Below are 17,030 nucleotides of genomic sequence, written 5' to 3' on the forward strand. Positions count from 1 at the left end.
CATGACATCTTTGGCTTAGTGCCCGAGGTCAACTTGCTTTTGCTGTAGCATGAGTAGCTTTACAGAGTGCTTCTTCCAAGGCCAATGCCACCACCCATTACAATCCACCCCCCTTCAGTTTTTGATTCCTCTCTTCTCAGTAATATCACAATAAAGGTGCCAGCCCAGAGCCTTATAAAAACTGGAATTAGAGCTCGTTTTCAAGTTTACAGGTACTGAAGAGGTTCTGACTGCTGGTAATCTGTGGCTCATATTCCACAGGGCTCTGACCTCCTATTAGAGAATCCAGCCTGTCCTATAGAGTGGCAGAGGCCTAATCATGTATGTGGCTGAGCTCAGAAAGTGGCAGAAACAGAGAAATGTGGTGTTCAAAGTAATGGAAGACAAAGACAACTCAATAGGATGTCCATATATTTATTTCATCACACATCACTTAAAATTTACAACCAGTGTGGGCTAACTAAACTTCCATTGCGTGTGTGTGTGTACTTAATGGACAAAGGAGCACCTGTTATCTGTTTTGAGTTTATCACCATCAACACATACATCTGGTTTATTAATAGGCATTTGAAAACATTTAACATGGCTCTTTTAATTTGTACAAATAAAGATGATCTTTTCTTGATTTCATACTTTAGAAATCCAAATCCATCAGTTTCTAAAAGCAGTATTAAATTCTCTTGGCCATTCTGGTTTTTGAACAGACTGTAGCCAAACAGACTAGAACATCCACCACAAAACGCTTGAATGAAAGAAAAAATAATGAACATACGAAATGTCCCTTATGAAAGACAGTGTCGTATTTCTAACTCTTATGTGCTAAGTCCAATATTCTTGCAGGGCAGAAGGTAGAGGGCAAAATGGCTTTCTTCTAGCAACCTGACCCTGCGGTCAGCGGAAAGATGATGCTGTGTTTTAATTCCGTGTGCCTTCTAACTCAATGCTTAGTAAAACTCATGATAAAAGAGATAAATATCCACTCTTGAAGCTGTGACAAAAGTCTTTAAAAAGTCTTATCCCTTCCCCCCAAGAGGTCTTTTTTTCCTCCTGATTGGGCAACATATTTGGTAGAAACAAGCCATGCGTAAGGTCCTATGGGGGGCTTCCTACACACTGATTGAAAATCGTTGAAACAAAATTGGGTTCTCCTGAGGGTACGTATGTTTTGTTTTGTGTTTTACAGATAATTATTTCTTCTCAGAACAACACTCTTCTCACTGTACCAAATGGGATTTGACAGAGGTCCCCAAACCAGGCATGTTGCTGGAAGTGTCACATATGTTGGCCCAAGATGACACTATTGGTAGCATACGGAATTGGCCCAAATTTAATCATTTGAGGTTTTTCAGAGCTTTTTACAAAAATCTTAAATACAGGCAAATATGTAAACACTGTGCTCTCAGAGAGCAAGTATACAGGCATGTCACATCGTATCCCTTCTCGGAAGACAGATCCAAGTGAAACCTCACCAATCAGTTTCAAAACCAACCGCCAGAACTACTCTCGGGCTCAGGGGCAAACACCACCTTGCACATGTCAGAGTTCTCTTGGTGGAGCGGAAATTCAGATCCCTCTATGAGGCTTTCTTTTCTTCTCCGAGAGACGTAACCTTTGCCTGTGGACAGCCTTTCATACTTGGTCTCAAATTGCCTGCATAATGACAGCAACAATAACAAAATTACACACATATTAAAGGGACCCCACAGCCCTCAGAGCCAAGCTACTGACTGCATGTACGCTTGAAGCTTCTGTTTCAAAGCAATCTGAGAAAGGATGGGAGTGCCAAAGACTACCAGCTTCCATTCCCATGAATGGGGTCATTGTTTTCTTCCCATTTACTTCTACAGCAACAGATATACTTTGAATGCCTAGAATATAGGAGTCCTGCCACACATTTTTCTAGAATGAAGGACAAAACTCCTCTCAGCTTTTTGGAGATGCTGTTAAGCTTTGCAGGCCTTGTTATGTCTCCCACCCCTCATTCCAGGAGCCCCACCTTGGGAGCACTCCCCTTTTGAGTAATTAGCAAGTCCAACTGGATTTAGGCTGAGAAGGCTGACAGGCAAACATTCCTAGAGCTCTGGGCCAAGTGGAATGTGGAAAGAAACCAGTTAGCCGTGAGCCTGGCTTGGTGGTCACTGCATTTTGACCACTGGAAGGTTGTTTTTTTTTTTTTAATTCATTAATGGAGGTTTATTCTAAACATAAGTTAATATAAGTTAACAAACAGCTTAATATTCTGATTATAATCCACTATCTTTCATTCTGTAAAAATATAACCTACTCCTATTTGTACTGATATCATTTACACATTCCTCATATGAATCATGAAATGTCAGTACAATAAAGAAGGTGTTTAACTCTGGTCTACTTATCAAAGGAGATGATGTAAGATATGCTTGCTGTTTTAAATATACCAGTTGCCTTCGTGGTTAATAATGTGTCAGGGAGACCTCTACAACTAACAGAAGAGTCGATGCTAACCAAAGCATTCTACTTCCATGTGATAGTATTGTTATAAATAACCATTGTAAGATTCAAAGGACACAGTGTAAATGAGAAGCTGTAGGGTAGAAGAAGTGATAGGCAGCTTACATGAACGATCATATATTTGATATTTGAGACACTAAGAATTCTACTGAAAATGTTTTCTTTCAATTCAAAATCTCAAACTCTCAAGCTTAAGCCAAAACTTAAACAAGACCAAGTTGCTGTTGTATGATTACCTAAAAATTGTGAATTAATTTGGGCTCTTAAACCATGGTAATTGATTGCCAGGTGTTTTGTTTTGAATCTTCGGTCTAGGAGACAGTTGTGAAGTTAACTGATAGTATATGTCCACTATTTTTGCTGAAACTACATGGCAACTCTTAGGGTAAATCAAATCCCTTTGTTACCTTCATAAATTATTTCTGGACTAGAATACAGTATTATCCCCAGAATCAAATGAACTAGTCCTCATATTTTCTTGGTATCCTAGAAACTGACTTTTTTTTAAGCCTTATCATTTATTCTTTTATTTATTTAAAGGAAATTTACATTTCACTGTATTTTTACCATTTTGAAAACTAAATGCTCAAAACTGGGCGTACGTTTCTGGTGAACTGGGGACTGCCCAGGAACATTCCATGAGCACTGCGTCTTACCTGAACGGAACTCCATCCTTGTCCATCTGCAGGCAAACCAAGAATGGGTACTGAGAAAATTGCACTGTGGAGATAAACTCCAGGCCTGCTTCTGTTTCTGCACTGATTTCCAGGCCAGCTTTCACAAAAGAGGAGTCCACGGTGATGCTGCCAATTATTGCCAGAGCCACCCTAAAGATTTAGGCCAAAAAAAAAAAAACTTTGTTAATATCACATTTAACTGATCTAGACCAATAGCTCTAATTTCACAGGGTCTGAACTCACAACTGGAAGGAACCATGTAAAAGACTACTATGTGACCTAAACGTGCTCAGAGTTCTGCTGGGAATCAGGGCCTGGTTAGTCCCCGTGATGAGGCAGTGAAGCCTGCCCTTCCCCTGCGCCCACCCATGGCCTTCAATTCCAGATGTGGGAATGAAGTGTCTAGCAGGTACTACTATGTGATATGGCCATACCAAGGGCCAAGGGGAAAACGTGCCTGGAACCTGATCCTTTCAGGAAGTCAGAAATACCTGAGCTAGCTTAAAACAAAGCCTAAACTCACAAAGACAGCTGCCGTCCATAACAATTTTCTTAGTAACTATCTCTCTGTGGGCTTCTTTGGAGCTTTTTCTATTCCATTTCATTACTTTCTCCAAGGGTCCCCAGAGACATAAGTCTATGGTTGCCAAGATATTTGAAAAAATATTGTGTCACCAAAAACTATTCCTACAGTGGGGAGACAGTGTACAATGCATTGCCCCAGGAAGGACAAATATGGTGGGTTCCCCAGTAGTTGCCTAGAGAATTGGGTAGGCAGATTGCATTGATGAGGGAACGTGGCTTGGATGATGAGGAGGAGGATAAACAATCCCAGTAGAAGGCTTACCTCTAGGATCACTCTAATTTAATTGTAGACTTTAAATGAAACTGTGGGAAATTACTTCCCCAATTAAAACAGAGTTCTGTGCCCAGGCTTTTCTGATAGAAGGATACTATCAAAGTTGGCTGTGCAAATTAAAGTCCCCGCTGTTGTTGTTGTCGGTGTAAAAGTAGGTCAGAGGTGGTTTCATGTAAGTCCCTGAATCCCTTACCATACCTTCTAATATCTTACACTCAACAAAGGCTTAAGAGATATTTTTTAAATGAACAAATGAAAAATTAAAGATAGATTGGCTACAGTGTGGATACTGGTAGATTCTTAGGGATACTGTGTCCTTTTTTAAAATCCAGATAATTAGAGACTCTTAATCTCAGGAAAAAACTGAGAGTTGCTGGAGTGGAGGGGGGTGGGAGGGATGGGGTGGCAGGGTGATGGACACTGGGGAGGGTATGTGCTATGGTCAGCGCTGTGAATTGTGTAAGACTGATGAATCACAGACCTGTACCCCTGAAACAAATAATACATTATATGTTAATAAAAAAAATAATAAAAATAAATAAAAATAAAAATCCAGATAATTTTGGGTGTGGCTCTTGTTGATTTCTTTCTGCAAAGAATTCAATTCCATTTAATTTGAGGGAACTTCTATCTAGAAAATACTTCAAAAAAGAAGAAGACGGATTCACCTGGGAGCCCTAAATTACACTGCTGATCCCTCTGATGGCCTGTTCCATTTCTCTTCTTTGGTTCCTTTTAGTAACACTGTGGGTCACCTTTCACATTAAAATGTGCTGCCTTTTGATTTCTCAATTCCTTTAGCCACAGTTTCATAGAAATCAAAACTTTAATTTTATCACTCCTATCTCACTTCTGCCCCACCATATCTTTAAATATCAAAAAAAGGTAAAAATCAATTGCACTTCCATTTCCTTTTCTTCGATTCCACAACAAACAGAAGAATAATTCTTCTGATTATCACACTGGTTCAGAAACATTGTCTTATGCTCAAAATAAAACACATCCATTTGATTCGACACGTACATTAGAAAAACTAAAGGAGCTGAGAACATTTTGTTTAGAAAAAAGAATGCTAATGAGAAAACTTAAGGACTTTCAATATTTAAGACTTTGATTCTGCACAAAAGTGACCATCTTTTTATTTTTCTCCACTGAAGATAGCAAAGGAGTGAAGATTTAAAATCCCAACAAGAGGGACGCCTGGGTGGCTCACTCGGTTAAGTGGCTGCCTTCCGCTCAGGTCATGATCCTAGGGTCCTGGGATTGAGGCCTGCATTGGGCTCCTTGCTCAGCGGGGAGCCTGCTTCACCCTCTCCCTGCAGCTTCCCCTGCTTCTGCTCTCTCTTTTTCTCTGACAGATAAAATCTTAAAAAAAAAAAAAAAATCCCAACAAGAGGGATAAACTAAAAAGTTTGCTTTGGAGTCATATTTTCTGACAACATTGTCAATTACTGAAGTGGAATACCAAGAGAAGATGAACTTCTCATCCACGGAACCAGCTGGCTGTGGATAGATGTCTTTAAAAGCATGACGATTCTTGGCTGAGTTGATCAGATAACTGGCCTGCTCACGAGAAGCTATGGAGAGAATGACTTCCCATGGTTTCTTCCGACTCTATGATTCAATAATTACAAATAGAAAACATAGATTTTGAAAAGTCAGAGAGCTAAACAATTCCAGAAGCATATCTCTGCAGTTCATTGCATAGAATATTATACATATGCTTACCGATTTTTCACCCGGGTTTTAGACTCACGATACCACAGGCTAAACTCCATTGCACCTGAAATGTCAATAGCTAGACCACCCTGGACATCCATATTCGCCTTTAGTCCAGATTGCAACTGAAGCTCCTAGAAGCAAAAATATTTAATAATAGTAATAATAACAATAAGCAAATTTAGTCAACCCCTTTCCAAAGGCATGTTCAGCCTCCTGCTATAGATAATAACATTTGAGTTGTGCTAATGTTGGAGTCTTTCTCTAGGCTTGGAAACACATTGTCCTAATCTTGATCACTAGAAGTAGACTGTTGATTCGCTAAAGTATTTAGTCAATGGGTTTGTCAGTAGTTAGCCTTTAAGTCTTGCATTTTCTGAGGACATTAGCTGGGGTGATGTTGGCTGAAAAGTTCTTCAGCTGGATTGCAATCACATTGCCTGGGAACAGTGTTGGAAAAGATAATGGCTCTAGAGAAAAAAAGGCTCAGTATCCTTAATTTTGATATCCAAAGATCTTAGGTTCGTGGTAACTGGCAGCATGACTAACTTCCTTATGTAACTGCCCTACTCAGACCAAACAAGCCATGCTTTCCCCAACTATAAATGCCACGATTTTGCTTTCTAGAAAGGATCATATTGATCTCTCTGAATTCTCTCCACTTTCTGAAAAACATGGCAAGAAATCTCAGTTAAAGGCCTTGATTTACAACCAGGTATACCAAAAAAGTCTCATTGTGGCATGAAGCTACTTTTAGTCTAAAGACACTGGATGAAAGTGTGAGGTTCTTAACATAGAACTCAGGACACATTAGGAGAAAACCTTAAGAATACGTATAGCTACATTTACTCTAGAACTAAATGTGGTTGTGGTAGGATGCAAGGTTGTCTCATGCATCATAACTAATATTTAAGGAACACAAATTATCCTGAGAAAGCCAGAATAATTATGCCCAAATTTTAACCAATGCCTATGAACTACAGAACCAAGATTTGAGTTCTCCATTTGCACTGTAATCGTGATTGTTCCCAAATGAACCCTACTGTGTGCCCTGTCTTAGAAGTATTTCTTTCTGGTAGCCTGGGTGGCTCAATCAATTAAGTGTCCAACTCTTTTTTTTTTTTTTTTGGTGCAAAAGGGTGATTTTATTATAGCACAGGGACAGGACCCGTTGGTAGAAAGAGCTGCAGCTGCAGGTGTGGGGGGTGGCTGATTATATATTTTAAGTTTTGTGGAGGGAGAGATGGTAGAGATGACATAGGTTTCTTTTTTTTTTTTTTTTTGATTCTCACTCCTCTTTTTATTTTTATTTTTTTATTTTATTTTTTTATTATGTTATGTTAATCACCATACATTACATCATTAGTTTTTGATGTAGTGTTCCATGATTCATTGTCTGCGTATAACACCCAGTGCTCCATGCAGAACGTGCCCTCCTTAATACCCAACACCAGGCCAACCCATCCCCCCATCCCCTCCCCTCTAGAACCCTCAGTTTGTTTCTCAGAGTCCAGAGTCTCTCATGGTTCGTCTCCCCCTCCGATTTCCCCCCCTTCATTCTTCCCCTCCTGCTATCTTCTTCTTCTTCTTTTTTTTAAACATATAATGTATTATTTGTTTCAGAGGTACAGGTCTGTGATTCAACAGTCTTGCACACTTCACAGCGCTCACCAACTCTTTTTTTTTTTAAGATTTTTATTAAAAAATTTTATTTATTTGACAGAGAGTGAGTGTACAAGCAGAGGGAGTGGCAGGTAGAGGGAGAGGGAAAAGCAGACTCCCCGCCGAGCAGGGAGCCCGACGTGGGGCTCGATCCCAGGACCCTGGGACCATGACCCGAGTTGAAGGCAGATGCCCATCTGACAGAGCCACTCAGGCACTCCCAAGGATCTGACTCTTGATTTCAGCTCAGATCATGATCTCGGGGTCATGAGATTGAGCTCCATGCTGAGCATGGAGCCTGCTTAAGATTCTTTCTCTCCCTCTCCCTCTGCCCCTCTACCCCCACCTATGTGCTCACACGTGCACATGCACTCTCTCTCTCCCTCTCTAAAAAAATAACAAAAAAAGCATTTCTTTCTTTGGATCTTCTCCTCTCTCCCAGTTTGAAAACTATAATCTTGTTAGTCCACCCAATCAAAAAAAGTCTTTGATGTGGAGTTTGGCTTTCCCACTGGCCATACGTTAGGTAGATCAAAACACACCAAGTGCCATGGAAAAGAATATTTCACAGATTTTAGACAATGTGCCTTTTGTGGGGAGAGAGCATTTCCATTGCAGTCTGGGTTTTAAGGAGTGCCTTGGCTCTCTGGGAAGATTCCATTTCTCTCATGCAAAGGGACCATGGAAGAACTCTTAGGTGTAGTCACAGAGAATTTTCCTGAGCTCCCATTGAAGGACAGAGCACTGAACCCCGTAGAGGGACACACCACTCTTTCTTTGTGAAAGGGACTAAACCACATAGTGCAGTGGTTCTCATTTTTAAGGGTACCAAGTAAGTGGAACTAACAGTTCTGAGGACCTACTGTGGCCCCAAAGCTCTACATTTGGTATCTCATTTAATTCCCCTACTAATCTTCCATGGTAAGCATTATATCTGAAGATTTAAAAGGAACCCAGGCCTGCTAGCCATACATGGAGACAGAATGAATACCCAGACTATCTCTAGGGAGGATACTTTTCTATTACCACACATGGCTATTACAAAATCATAACTCTATTTTGTCTCCTAGTGTTCTGAGAAATATTATAATAAAGATCATAGGCTTATGTCCTTGTTTGACCCAGAATGCATATTTATTTAAATTATTGCCTATGAGCTACAGGAACAAGATACTTTACATTTGTAGCCAGTGTGACCCCTTGATCTTGGACCTTTGGTCTCAAAGGTGTCTCTTAGTTCAAACACTGATATTTTGACAAATTATCCCATTGCTTCCATTCAGGAAAATATGTTCTTTGCTGGATAAAGAGGATCTCCCTATTAAACTGACTTTACCAGACATCCTTCTCTGAAGAGTAATCCAGTTAGCCGAAAAGAGAGAGGGAGAGTAAGCACAGAGTAATTCCATCTGCCCTGGTGGCTGTGACAGCCTATCCACTGCCAAAATTTCCTTCAATGTCAGCACTTGACCTAGAGTGGTATGTGCCTCTGAAGCCGGGACGGCATTACTGGATTGCTCTGCAGAACCAGGGAGCGTCAAACAGCTTATTTGTATAGTAACCCCTAATCTGCCAAGTACTCCAATAGGAAATACACAGACATTGGGTTATGTTTTAATAGCCACGGGATGATCTTTGCCTTAGAATACACTTTAGGTGACTTCTCTTAATGAACAGAAGAACTTTACAAGATCATCTAGATCAGGAGTTGGCAAACTATGGCCTGCAGGCTGATCTGGCCCACTTGCTGTTTTTGTAAATACAGTTTTGTTGGAGCACTGCCACACTCATTTGTTAATATATTGCTGAGGGCTGTTTTCACCCTATAGTGGCAGAGCTGAGTAATTGCAATAGAGACCATATGGTCCACAAAGTCTAAAATATTTGCTTTCTGCCCTTTACATAAAAAGTCTGCTGAGCCTGATCTAGATTACTGTGTTTTCATCAGGTTTTACAGCCTAATTCTGACCATCAGAGATTGTTGATAGGTAGCTGAGCACACACAGATGGGGTTGGAACCGTCATGATTCCTGTGTCTTAAAATGTAGATCACTTCCTCAGCACTCTTATGCCTTCTTCAGAGATTTTTTCATTAAGAATTCATCTCCCCTTCGGGGTGCCTGGATGGCTCAGTCGGTTAAGCGCCCAACTCTTGATTTCAGCTCAGGTCATGATCTCATGGTCGTGAGATCAAGTCCCGTGTCGGGCTCCGTGTTGTGTATGCTGGAGCCTGCTTAGGATTCTCTCCCTCTCCCTTTGGCCCTCCCCCACGCCACATGCATGTACACGCTCTCTCTCTCAAAAAAAGAATTCATCTCCTCAGAGTTAATACTGTAATGGATACGTGCAATGCAAAATTCTGATATAATTTGAGACCTGTTTTTTCATATGTGACCTTGAGGATTAAGGGATATGACAGGTACTGCTGCTTGTCCTTCTCTTCATTCATTTTAACTACAACATAGGCTAGTTCAGAATGACAAGGTGCCTTTTGAAAAACTACACTTACCAATTTTCCTTGCAGCTAGGGATATCCATAAGACACAGTTTTGATCAAAAACAAAAGGGCTTAGGTTATTTTCTCCATAATTTCTTGTTTCTGTTAGCATTAGTATTTTCTCTTTTTTTTCTTTCGGTTTTATTGAAATACATATGACATTACTGTATTCATATTATATTGACTATTTTCTCTTTTGCCTCAACAGTGAGGATGTGTTTTCATCAGCTAACAAAGGTGAAAGAAAAGTCTGCTTCCTAATAACAAAGGGGAAAAGGAGGAAGGGCAGCAATACCAAGAGGGTGAGTGCTTAGAATGTGAACTCCTAGATGGGTGGAACCTTGTCCTCTGAGGTTCCACCCATTTCAAATGTGCCTGGAACACATTAGGGATTAAACAAATAGTTGCAGAAGAAACGGATTACCTGGGAATGATCTATCAGCAGAATGAGTCCCTTCACCACACTGACAGGGTCACCAGATGCTGACAGCATTTTGGACATCAAATCACTGTATCCATTGAAAAAAGTGACAGGTCTGAGCTGAACATCAAAGAGGATGGCTGACATGCCAGCGTAGGAGTCAAGGTTCTCCTCTCCCTCATCGGGAGTAGCTGCAATCAAGGCCTCCAGTCCTTGGGCTTCAATGACCACCTGGGGAAAAATGGAAATAACAGTGCTGACATCAGCTCCCTGCCTGTTCTATAAGTGATGGGGAGGCTTCTGAGCTGTGGCTAGAACTTTCCTAAGGGTCAGAAATTCAGACAGCTGCAGCAGCTAGGCAAACAAAAACAAAACAAAAACAAAAAACCAATTCTATGCCTGAGCATAAGGTGAAATCGTTTTCTTCATTTAATCCTTGCAACCTTTTATCCCTTTTGTAGATGTAGATAACCAAAAATCTCAAATGGCAGAGGCAGAATTCAAACCCCTTCTGTCTACCAAGGCCATGGGCTTTCCATTTTATGGTGTCATCCTCAAGACTCTTAGTCCCTCCAGGACTGTCATATATAATAGACCAGCTGTCCTGCAGAGCTCCTAACAGGAGATGGAGAAATGTTGGGATAGTAGCGGTAAGGCTGCTCCTACGAGGGGGTGTGGAACACTCTAAGCCATGACTCACACCTTTCCTGCCAAACTTCTCTCTCGAGCTGAAAGAAAAGATGATAGAGGCTCACATCAAGATCTCTCCCATACATAAGAATCCTATATATTCTCTGTCCCCCATACCCAGCCCCATAACCACTGGATGTTTGGCATTTCCAAGTGCCTATCAGCAAACAGATGGTGATTCCTCAGGACAGAAGGACATAGTATTCTAACTAGAGTCTCATCAAAGGGTATAGTAATATAATATGGATAAGAATTCAAGTTTGTGTAGTACTGGATCAATTTTAATGCTTAAATGAGCTTATTGAGAAGGTTATAATTTGATATGCATGAAAACTAAAAAAAAAGTATAGTTTATAATTAGGAAGCCTTTATAGATTGTAACCAAATTTTGAATAAAACTAAAGAGATGGAATTCAGCCAGTTGTCAGACGCCTACACTTTATTCTTTTTCCTCTTGGTGGTACTGAAAAACATAGACTCTTTAGAGAGTCAAAGCTTTTATTATGGGGAATCAACTTCTTCATAGAAACACCCAGAGAAGGAAAATACATTCCGGAGTTAGATACGTGGAACTTTAAGGAATATATCTATGAATAAAAATATAATATTTTTTAAAACATAAGTGAAAAATATTAGCACAATTTCAATTTTGTGAATAGGTTTGCCTTTGAAATGACAAACAGATATTTGGCAAGTCTAGTAAATCAAATTACTTAGGTTTCAAGTTCATACTTGAAACTCTCTCTGGAATTATAAACCATACAGACTCCCGCGGATGATGGAATCGCAAGCTACTTAAAACAGGAGCCACCAATAACTTATGCATTCTATAGTGTTACCACCAGAATATCTATTATTCTACTTTGGACTAATTTTTTACATACTTTATTAAGCAAAACTAATGGAAAATGAGTTACCTGGCTACTGTGAAGATGAGCTTTCCCAATGTACTGAAAGATGTTCAGGTTACTTCTCCTTAGAATGCCAGAACCAGAGTAAAGAATGTCCAGGCTGTAAGTAGATGCTGAGTGGGGAGCACCTAATCACAACAACAACAACAAAAGAAAAAACAGTAAAACACCCAAACCCCTGTAATTTAGTAACAGTTCCAGCAATACCAACTTGGAGAAGGGCAGAGAGGGAGAACCCCTTTTTGGGTGACGTACGTTCTATGTAGCCAGTATAGGCAGAGGAGGATCCACTCTTGGAGAAACGGTCATAATTATGAGCAACCATTTCCTTCAGAACTCGACGGACCATTTTGCTGCAACACAGAAAAGGAAAAAGCTGCACATTCATTGTGATGGTGGCTTCCTAAGTCAGATTTGGAAAAAAGACAAATCCTCAGTGGAAAAAAGAGGGGGCCAAATTTTCCTCATGCCACTCCAAGACCGGGGAGGTGCCAGCTGGAGTGCCAGCATTAGCATTAGGGCTTTCCCCTTCATTCCTCAGATATTTGAAATTCAGGTTGGTCTCAAAATGACAGCAAGGCAAGGACGCCCAGCTACGAATGGCTTAAGCCAACTGATGGACACACCTCAGGAGTGGAAAACACATGTTCTATGAATCATCATGGTTCTATTGTTAAATAGTATATACTTTCAAGGAAAGCTGTACCAAACTGGATGGGGGAGTTGGTTTGCTCAATATTTCTTTAAATATTTTCCTATGCTCTCTAACCTTTTCAGTGGCTGATGACATGTCACAGTTCATTTCCAGGAATTTTTTCTACTTACGGAGTTTTCAATTAAAGAGACATCTCAGTAAAACCCACAAATGAATGATTATCTCCTCTAAAGTAAGTCTTAAACCTTACCCTATGCCACTATCTTGTCTACTATCTAAGGAGTGCTGAGATCTTTCTGATCCCGACTACTTAACACTAATCATAACAGTAACAACAAAATTATGGTACTATCACAAAAAATATCAAAATAAGCAACTAAAGAAATCTGGATCTAGATCTGAGGTAGAAAATTATTGAGGGAGGGAATAGTAACCCTATAGGTCCCCCAATATTACAAGATATTAGCCTGGAGAAGAAGGGATGAGGAGATCATGATGGCTGTCTTCAAATATTCAAAGGGCCTGCATTTGGATGAATGATTAGACCTGCTCTGCTTTGCTCCAGGGATTGGGGCAAATAGGGCCAAGAGGAAACTTTCAGTTACATTAAGAAGTACTGGTGATAGTCTCTGAATAATGACACAAGTTCCCTCAGAGGAGGCAAGCCCCCTGCCACTGCACAGGTGCAAGCAAAGACTGGACACCACCTGCTAGGTGAGCAGATTCCACACTGGAGAGAGATACCAAGCGAAGTGGCCTGTAATGTCCTTTCCAACTCTAACCATTCTGGTCCTGAGAATCTGCCTGGCAGTGTTGCGACGGCTTCCTCCCCTTTCCCTGGCTGCTCTCTACCCCATTGTGTCCTCTTTTACTGTCCCCTGCATCACTAGGTTCACAAGACAAGGGCAGTAAACCCACCCAGGATCTCCTCCACAGTCCCATAAAAGCAAACAAAGAAATCGAAGTCAAATCCATTCCACTTGGAATACATGGCTACAGACAGACTTTGCTTCTTCCTCCCTCACTCATCTGCTCCTTCTTCCTCCTTATCTGTCCTGCTCTTTTCTCCCTTCTACCTACTCCTCCCACACCCCTTTCTTTTATTGCCTTTAAAAATTTTTTCCTTTGTCTTTATCTATTTTCCAACCTCCCCCATGTCTGTTTTCCTTTTCAACTGAAAATGCTCAAATTTGATCTTTCCTAGGGATCCTGCTGTGCAAGTAACTCAGGGGAAATGGAAATTTCTTTTCCAGCCCTCTCATTTCAATGAGGAAGTGCAGAGAGCTCTGCAGAAGCACCACTTTGAAGGGAGACATCAGTGAATTTGGAAGAAGAGACCTGGGTACTGGAAGGAAGAGGAATCCAGTAAGAGTTACTGAAAGGGATGAAGTCTGCTGATCCCACTCCCCATACGTTGCATAGTCCCAACATGAGAGCCATGCCTGAGGTTTTTAACTTAAATGGTAGATTCATTTGATCTGTGATAGATGAGGCTTCAATGTTAGATCACTAACCTTTGGAAAGTTAACATGAAGGACCATTTGGTGAGAACTTATATCACATTGTTGTGCTATTGATAAAAATAGTCCTTTTAAAAATGTAGTTGTGTTTTAAAACATCACAAACGTTTGGCAATATATACTTACCAGACTGATCAGGAGACCTAAGTAAAAATCATACCCCGGGTTTCAAATCATAGTGCCAGAGTAAAGTTGTCTTATTTGGACTGCTAAATAGTTCTTGGAGGAAACTTGGCCAACTCTGGTTTTATGTAACATAACCTAGCATAATGACCGCACCATTATTATTAGCCACATGTGTACTACACCAATGTACAAATAAGCTTGAACAAGTAAGTTTTCTTAGATAAACAGAGAGACAGGTGCACTCCATCATACCTTGCAGGCATTTCAAAACGTAGGATGTCTTGAACAACAGCGAGCATGTATTTATTCATTTCTTTGGGAAGATCCCCAATAGAGAGCAGAATGTTTTTTACTTCCATGTAGGACGGATTGTTATTTAAAATGATGGTGGCTGCAGTAGTGCGTACAGTCTTTTCATGAACTTTACGATTCTGGTGGTATATCCTGTTCAAAGTCTTCTTCACCTGTTCAAAGATGTTCAAACTTAGGGCACATCTAGATTTTTTAAGTTGATATTGTGATAGGAATAGTTAGTGCTCTTAAAAATATGCATGTGCTCTTACATTTCCCAGGGTTCTTTGCAGTTAGGTTGGGGCCACAGTCCTAGCCAACAGACCATGAACAGAATCGCTGTGGGTGACTTCTGGACTTGGACAGTTAAGAGCTGGTGTGCCTTCTCCCTCTCTTTTTGCTACTACTGTAGTAAACTTAGGGCCACATTTTCCCTTACCTTCATTAGGCATGGCATGAATGAGAAATAAACTTTTGATAAGCTGAGATTTTGAAGCTCATTTGTTATTGCAGCATATCATGGTGTCACCTCACTAATACCGATTTTTAAAGATACTACTGGGGAGCTATGGCTATGTTAACTGATATTTCCTTAGAGTGAAGTCCCTCAGGATCCTCCCTTATCCTTTTTTAAAAAATTAATAAACTTCATTTTTCAGGGCACTTTTAGGCTCACAGCAAAACTAAGCTGGAAGTACAGAGGGTTCCTATATACCCCTTGCCTCTAGTCTCCCCCCTGCCCAACACACATGGAACATCCCCCCACCCCCATCAGCATCCTGCCCACAGTGGTACATCTGTTACATCTGACAAACCTATACTGACACACTCTTGTCACCCAAAGTCCACAAGTTACATTAGGGAACTCTTTTCTTAACAAAACATTAACACCAAAGAAAATCTGCTAAAATAATGGCTTCTGTGGCAACAAATAATTTTGTTGGTTACTAGCATTGCCTAAAAATATGTGGTATGGGGGTGGGGTTTCTGTACTAGGCATTTATAAACAGTTCTTTCAATTCCATTTCCCTCTGCTTTTTTTATTTCCCCCAAATGCTGGCCTTGTTCTCAAGTGTAGAGGAGTTAAACAACTCACCTGAGACAAACAACTGGGAAAAAATAGCCAGAATTTATAGGTAGGTCTCTGTCTCAAAAGCCCATGACTCTAGCCATCATGCTTTGCAGCCTACCAACTTTGACACACACACACAAAAAGTAGTGGGAAGGTGCTCAGCTGCGAACTGGAAATATCATTCTCAGCAGGCAGCTTATCTTGAAGTTTAAAAACTTTTCTGTTCTAACCAAAGCTTAATTTAGATGGCTTCCTGAAAATGCAGCTATAGGAACCAACATAGAAATTCTTAAGCCAGGATATTTCAGTGTGGAAACATTTAACGGTATTTTAAAACTTATGGAAGTAAAGGTATTTCTGGAAAGAATTTGTTTCTTAAAATAAGAGGATGTGCTTCAATATTTATGCTTCAGGATATAGGACATTATCTATTCAAAATGCGAGGCTGCTTCAGAATAGCCTTAAATTCAATTTAAGAGTTATTTCTAAACAGGAAAGAGAGATAGTTTGGGGGAAAAAAAAAAGGCTGACTTCAGAGAACTTTGCATTTGACTCAAGTTTAGACACGCTTCTTTTCCTTCTGTGAATGTTGCAAATACTCTTGGGGAATTTACCTCATCAGTTATGAAACGGACATCGTATCTCTGGAGCGTGGTGGTGGCAAGATGGCTGACAGGCCCTTCCCCTGCCTCTGCATACTTCAGAAGGAGTGGGATGCCTTCGGGAAGCAGGGCATTCTTCAGAGCCAGGAGGTACATCATGGTGTCCTCTTTTTTCTCTGGTCTTTCAAGTCCTCCCAGGATTAACTTCTTGGCTTCCACCACTGCCTAAAAAATTCATGTACTACCTCAGACATATGTATAATCATACATTAAATAAGGCTTGGACAAGACTGGCTTCACTCTTGGGTCCAAGAAAACAACCCAAAGTTTTAGAAAGTTTTGTACTGGTTGCCTGACTGAGACACACAATGAAAATGAACAAGTATACTTGATAAAGGTGTTGTGTTTTTTTTTAAAATGCATACATTAACATATTCTTAAGAAGGAATGAGTACAATTAATAATTGACATATCTACTTTTGAACACATTCTGAATGTATAAAGTCATTTTTAAAATTCCTTTGTGATTGATTATTCATAAAACTGCCTGTTCATTGAATTTCTAAAGGAACAATTAGATGGCACCTAAGTGATGCCACACGCTTTTTCTTAAGTAACAGTTTGGTGAAAGTATGGGGTATGGGGGTGGGGTTTCTGTACTAGGCATTTATAAACAGTTCTTTCAATTCCATTTCCCTCTGCTTTTTTTATTTCCCCCAAATGCTGGCCTTGTTCTCAAGTGTAGAGGAGTTAAACAACTCACCTGAGACAAACAACTGGGAAAAAATAGCCAGATTGATTAAAAGATTAAAAAGTTTGATGGAGGCCCCCTCCCCCG

The 17,030-nt window shown here is 40.3% G+C and overlaps 1 protein-coding gene across 1 annotated transcript in view; it reads right to left on the reverse strand.

Annotated features, from left to right (window-relative positions):
• Positions 1-398: 398 nt before the first annotated feature.
• Positions 399-17,030, reverse strand: part of LOC110572140 (microsomal triglyceride transfer protein) — a 56,342-nt gene continuing 39,710 nt past the window's right edge. The window contains exons 13-20 of the mRNA XM_044912666.1: positions 16,205-16,417; positions 14,480-14,691; positions 12,182-12,279; positions 11,933-12,054; positions 10,329-10,556; positions 5,755-5,879; positions 3,147-3,317; positions 399-1,650 (exon numbers count right to left, since the gene is read on the reverse strand). Of these exons, the coding sequence (XP_044768601.1) occupies positions 1,479-1,650; positions 3,147-3,317; positions 5,755-5,879; positions 10,329-10,556; positions 11,933-12,054; positions 12,182-12,279; positions 14,480-14,691; positions 16,205-16,417 (1,341 nt within the window). The 3' untranslated portion in view covers positions 399-1,478. The remainder of the gene's footprint in view (positions 1,651-3,146; positions 3,318-5,754; positions 5,880-10,328; positions 10,557-11,932; positions 12,055-12,181; positions 12,280-14,479; positions 14,692-16,204; positions 16,418-17,030) is intronic.

This window comes from Neomonachus schauinslandi, chromosome 2 (genome assembly GCF_002201575.2).
Source record: "Neomonachus schauinslandi chromosome 2, ASM220157v2, whole genome shotgun sequence".
Lineage (NCBI taxonomy): Eukaryota > Metazoa > Chordata > Mammalia > Carnivora > Phocidae > Neomonachus > Neomonachus schauinslandi.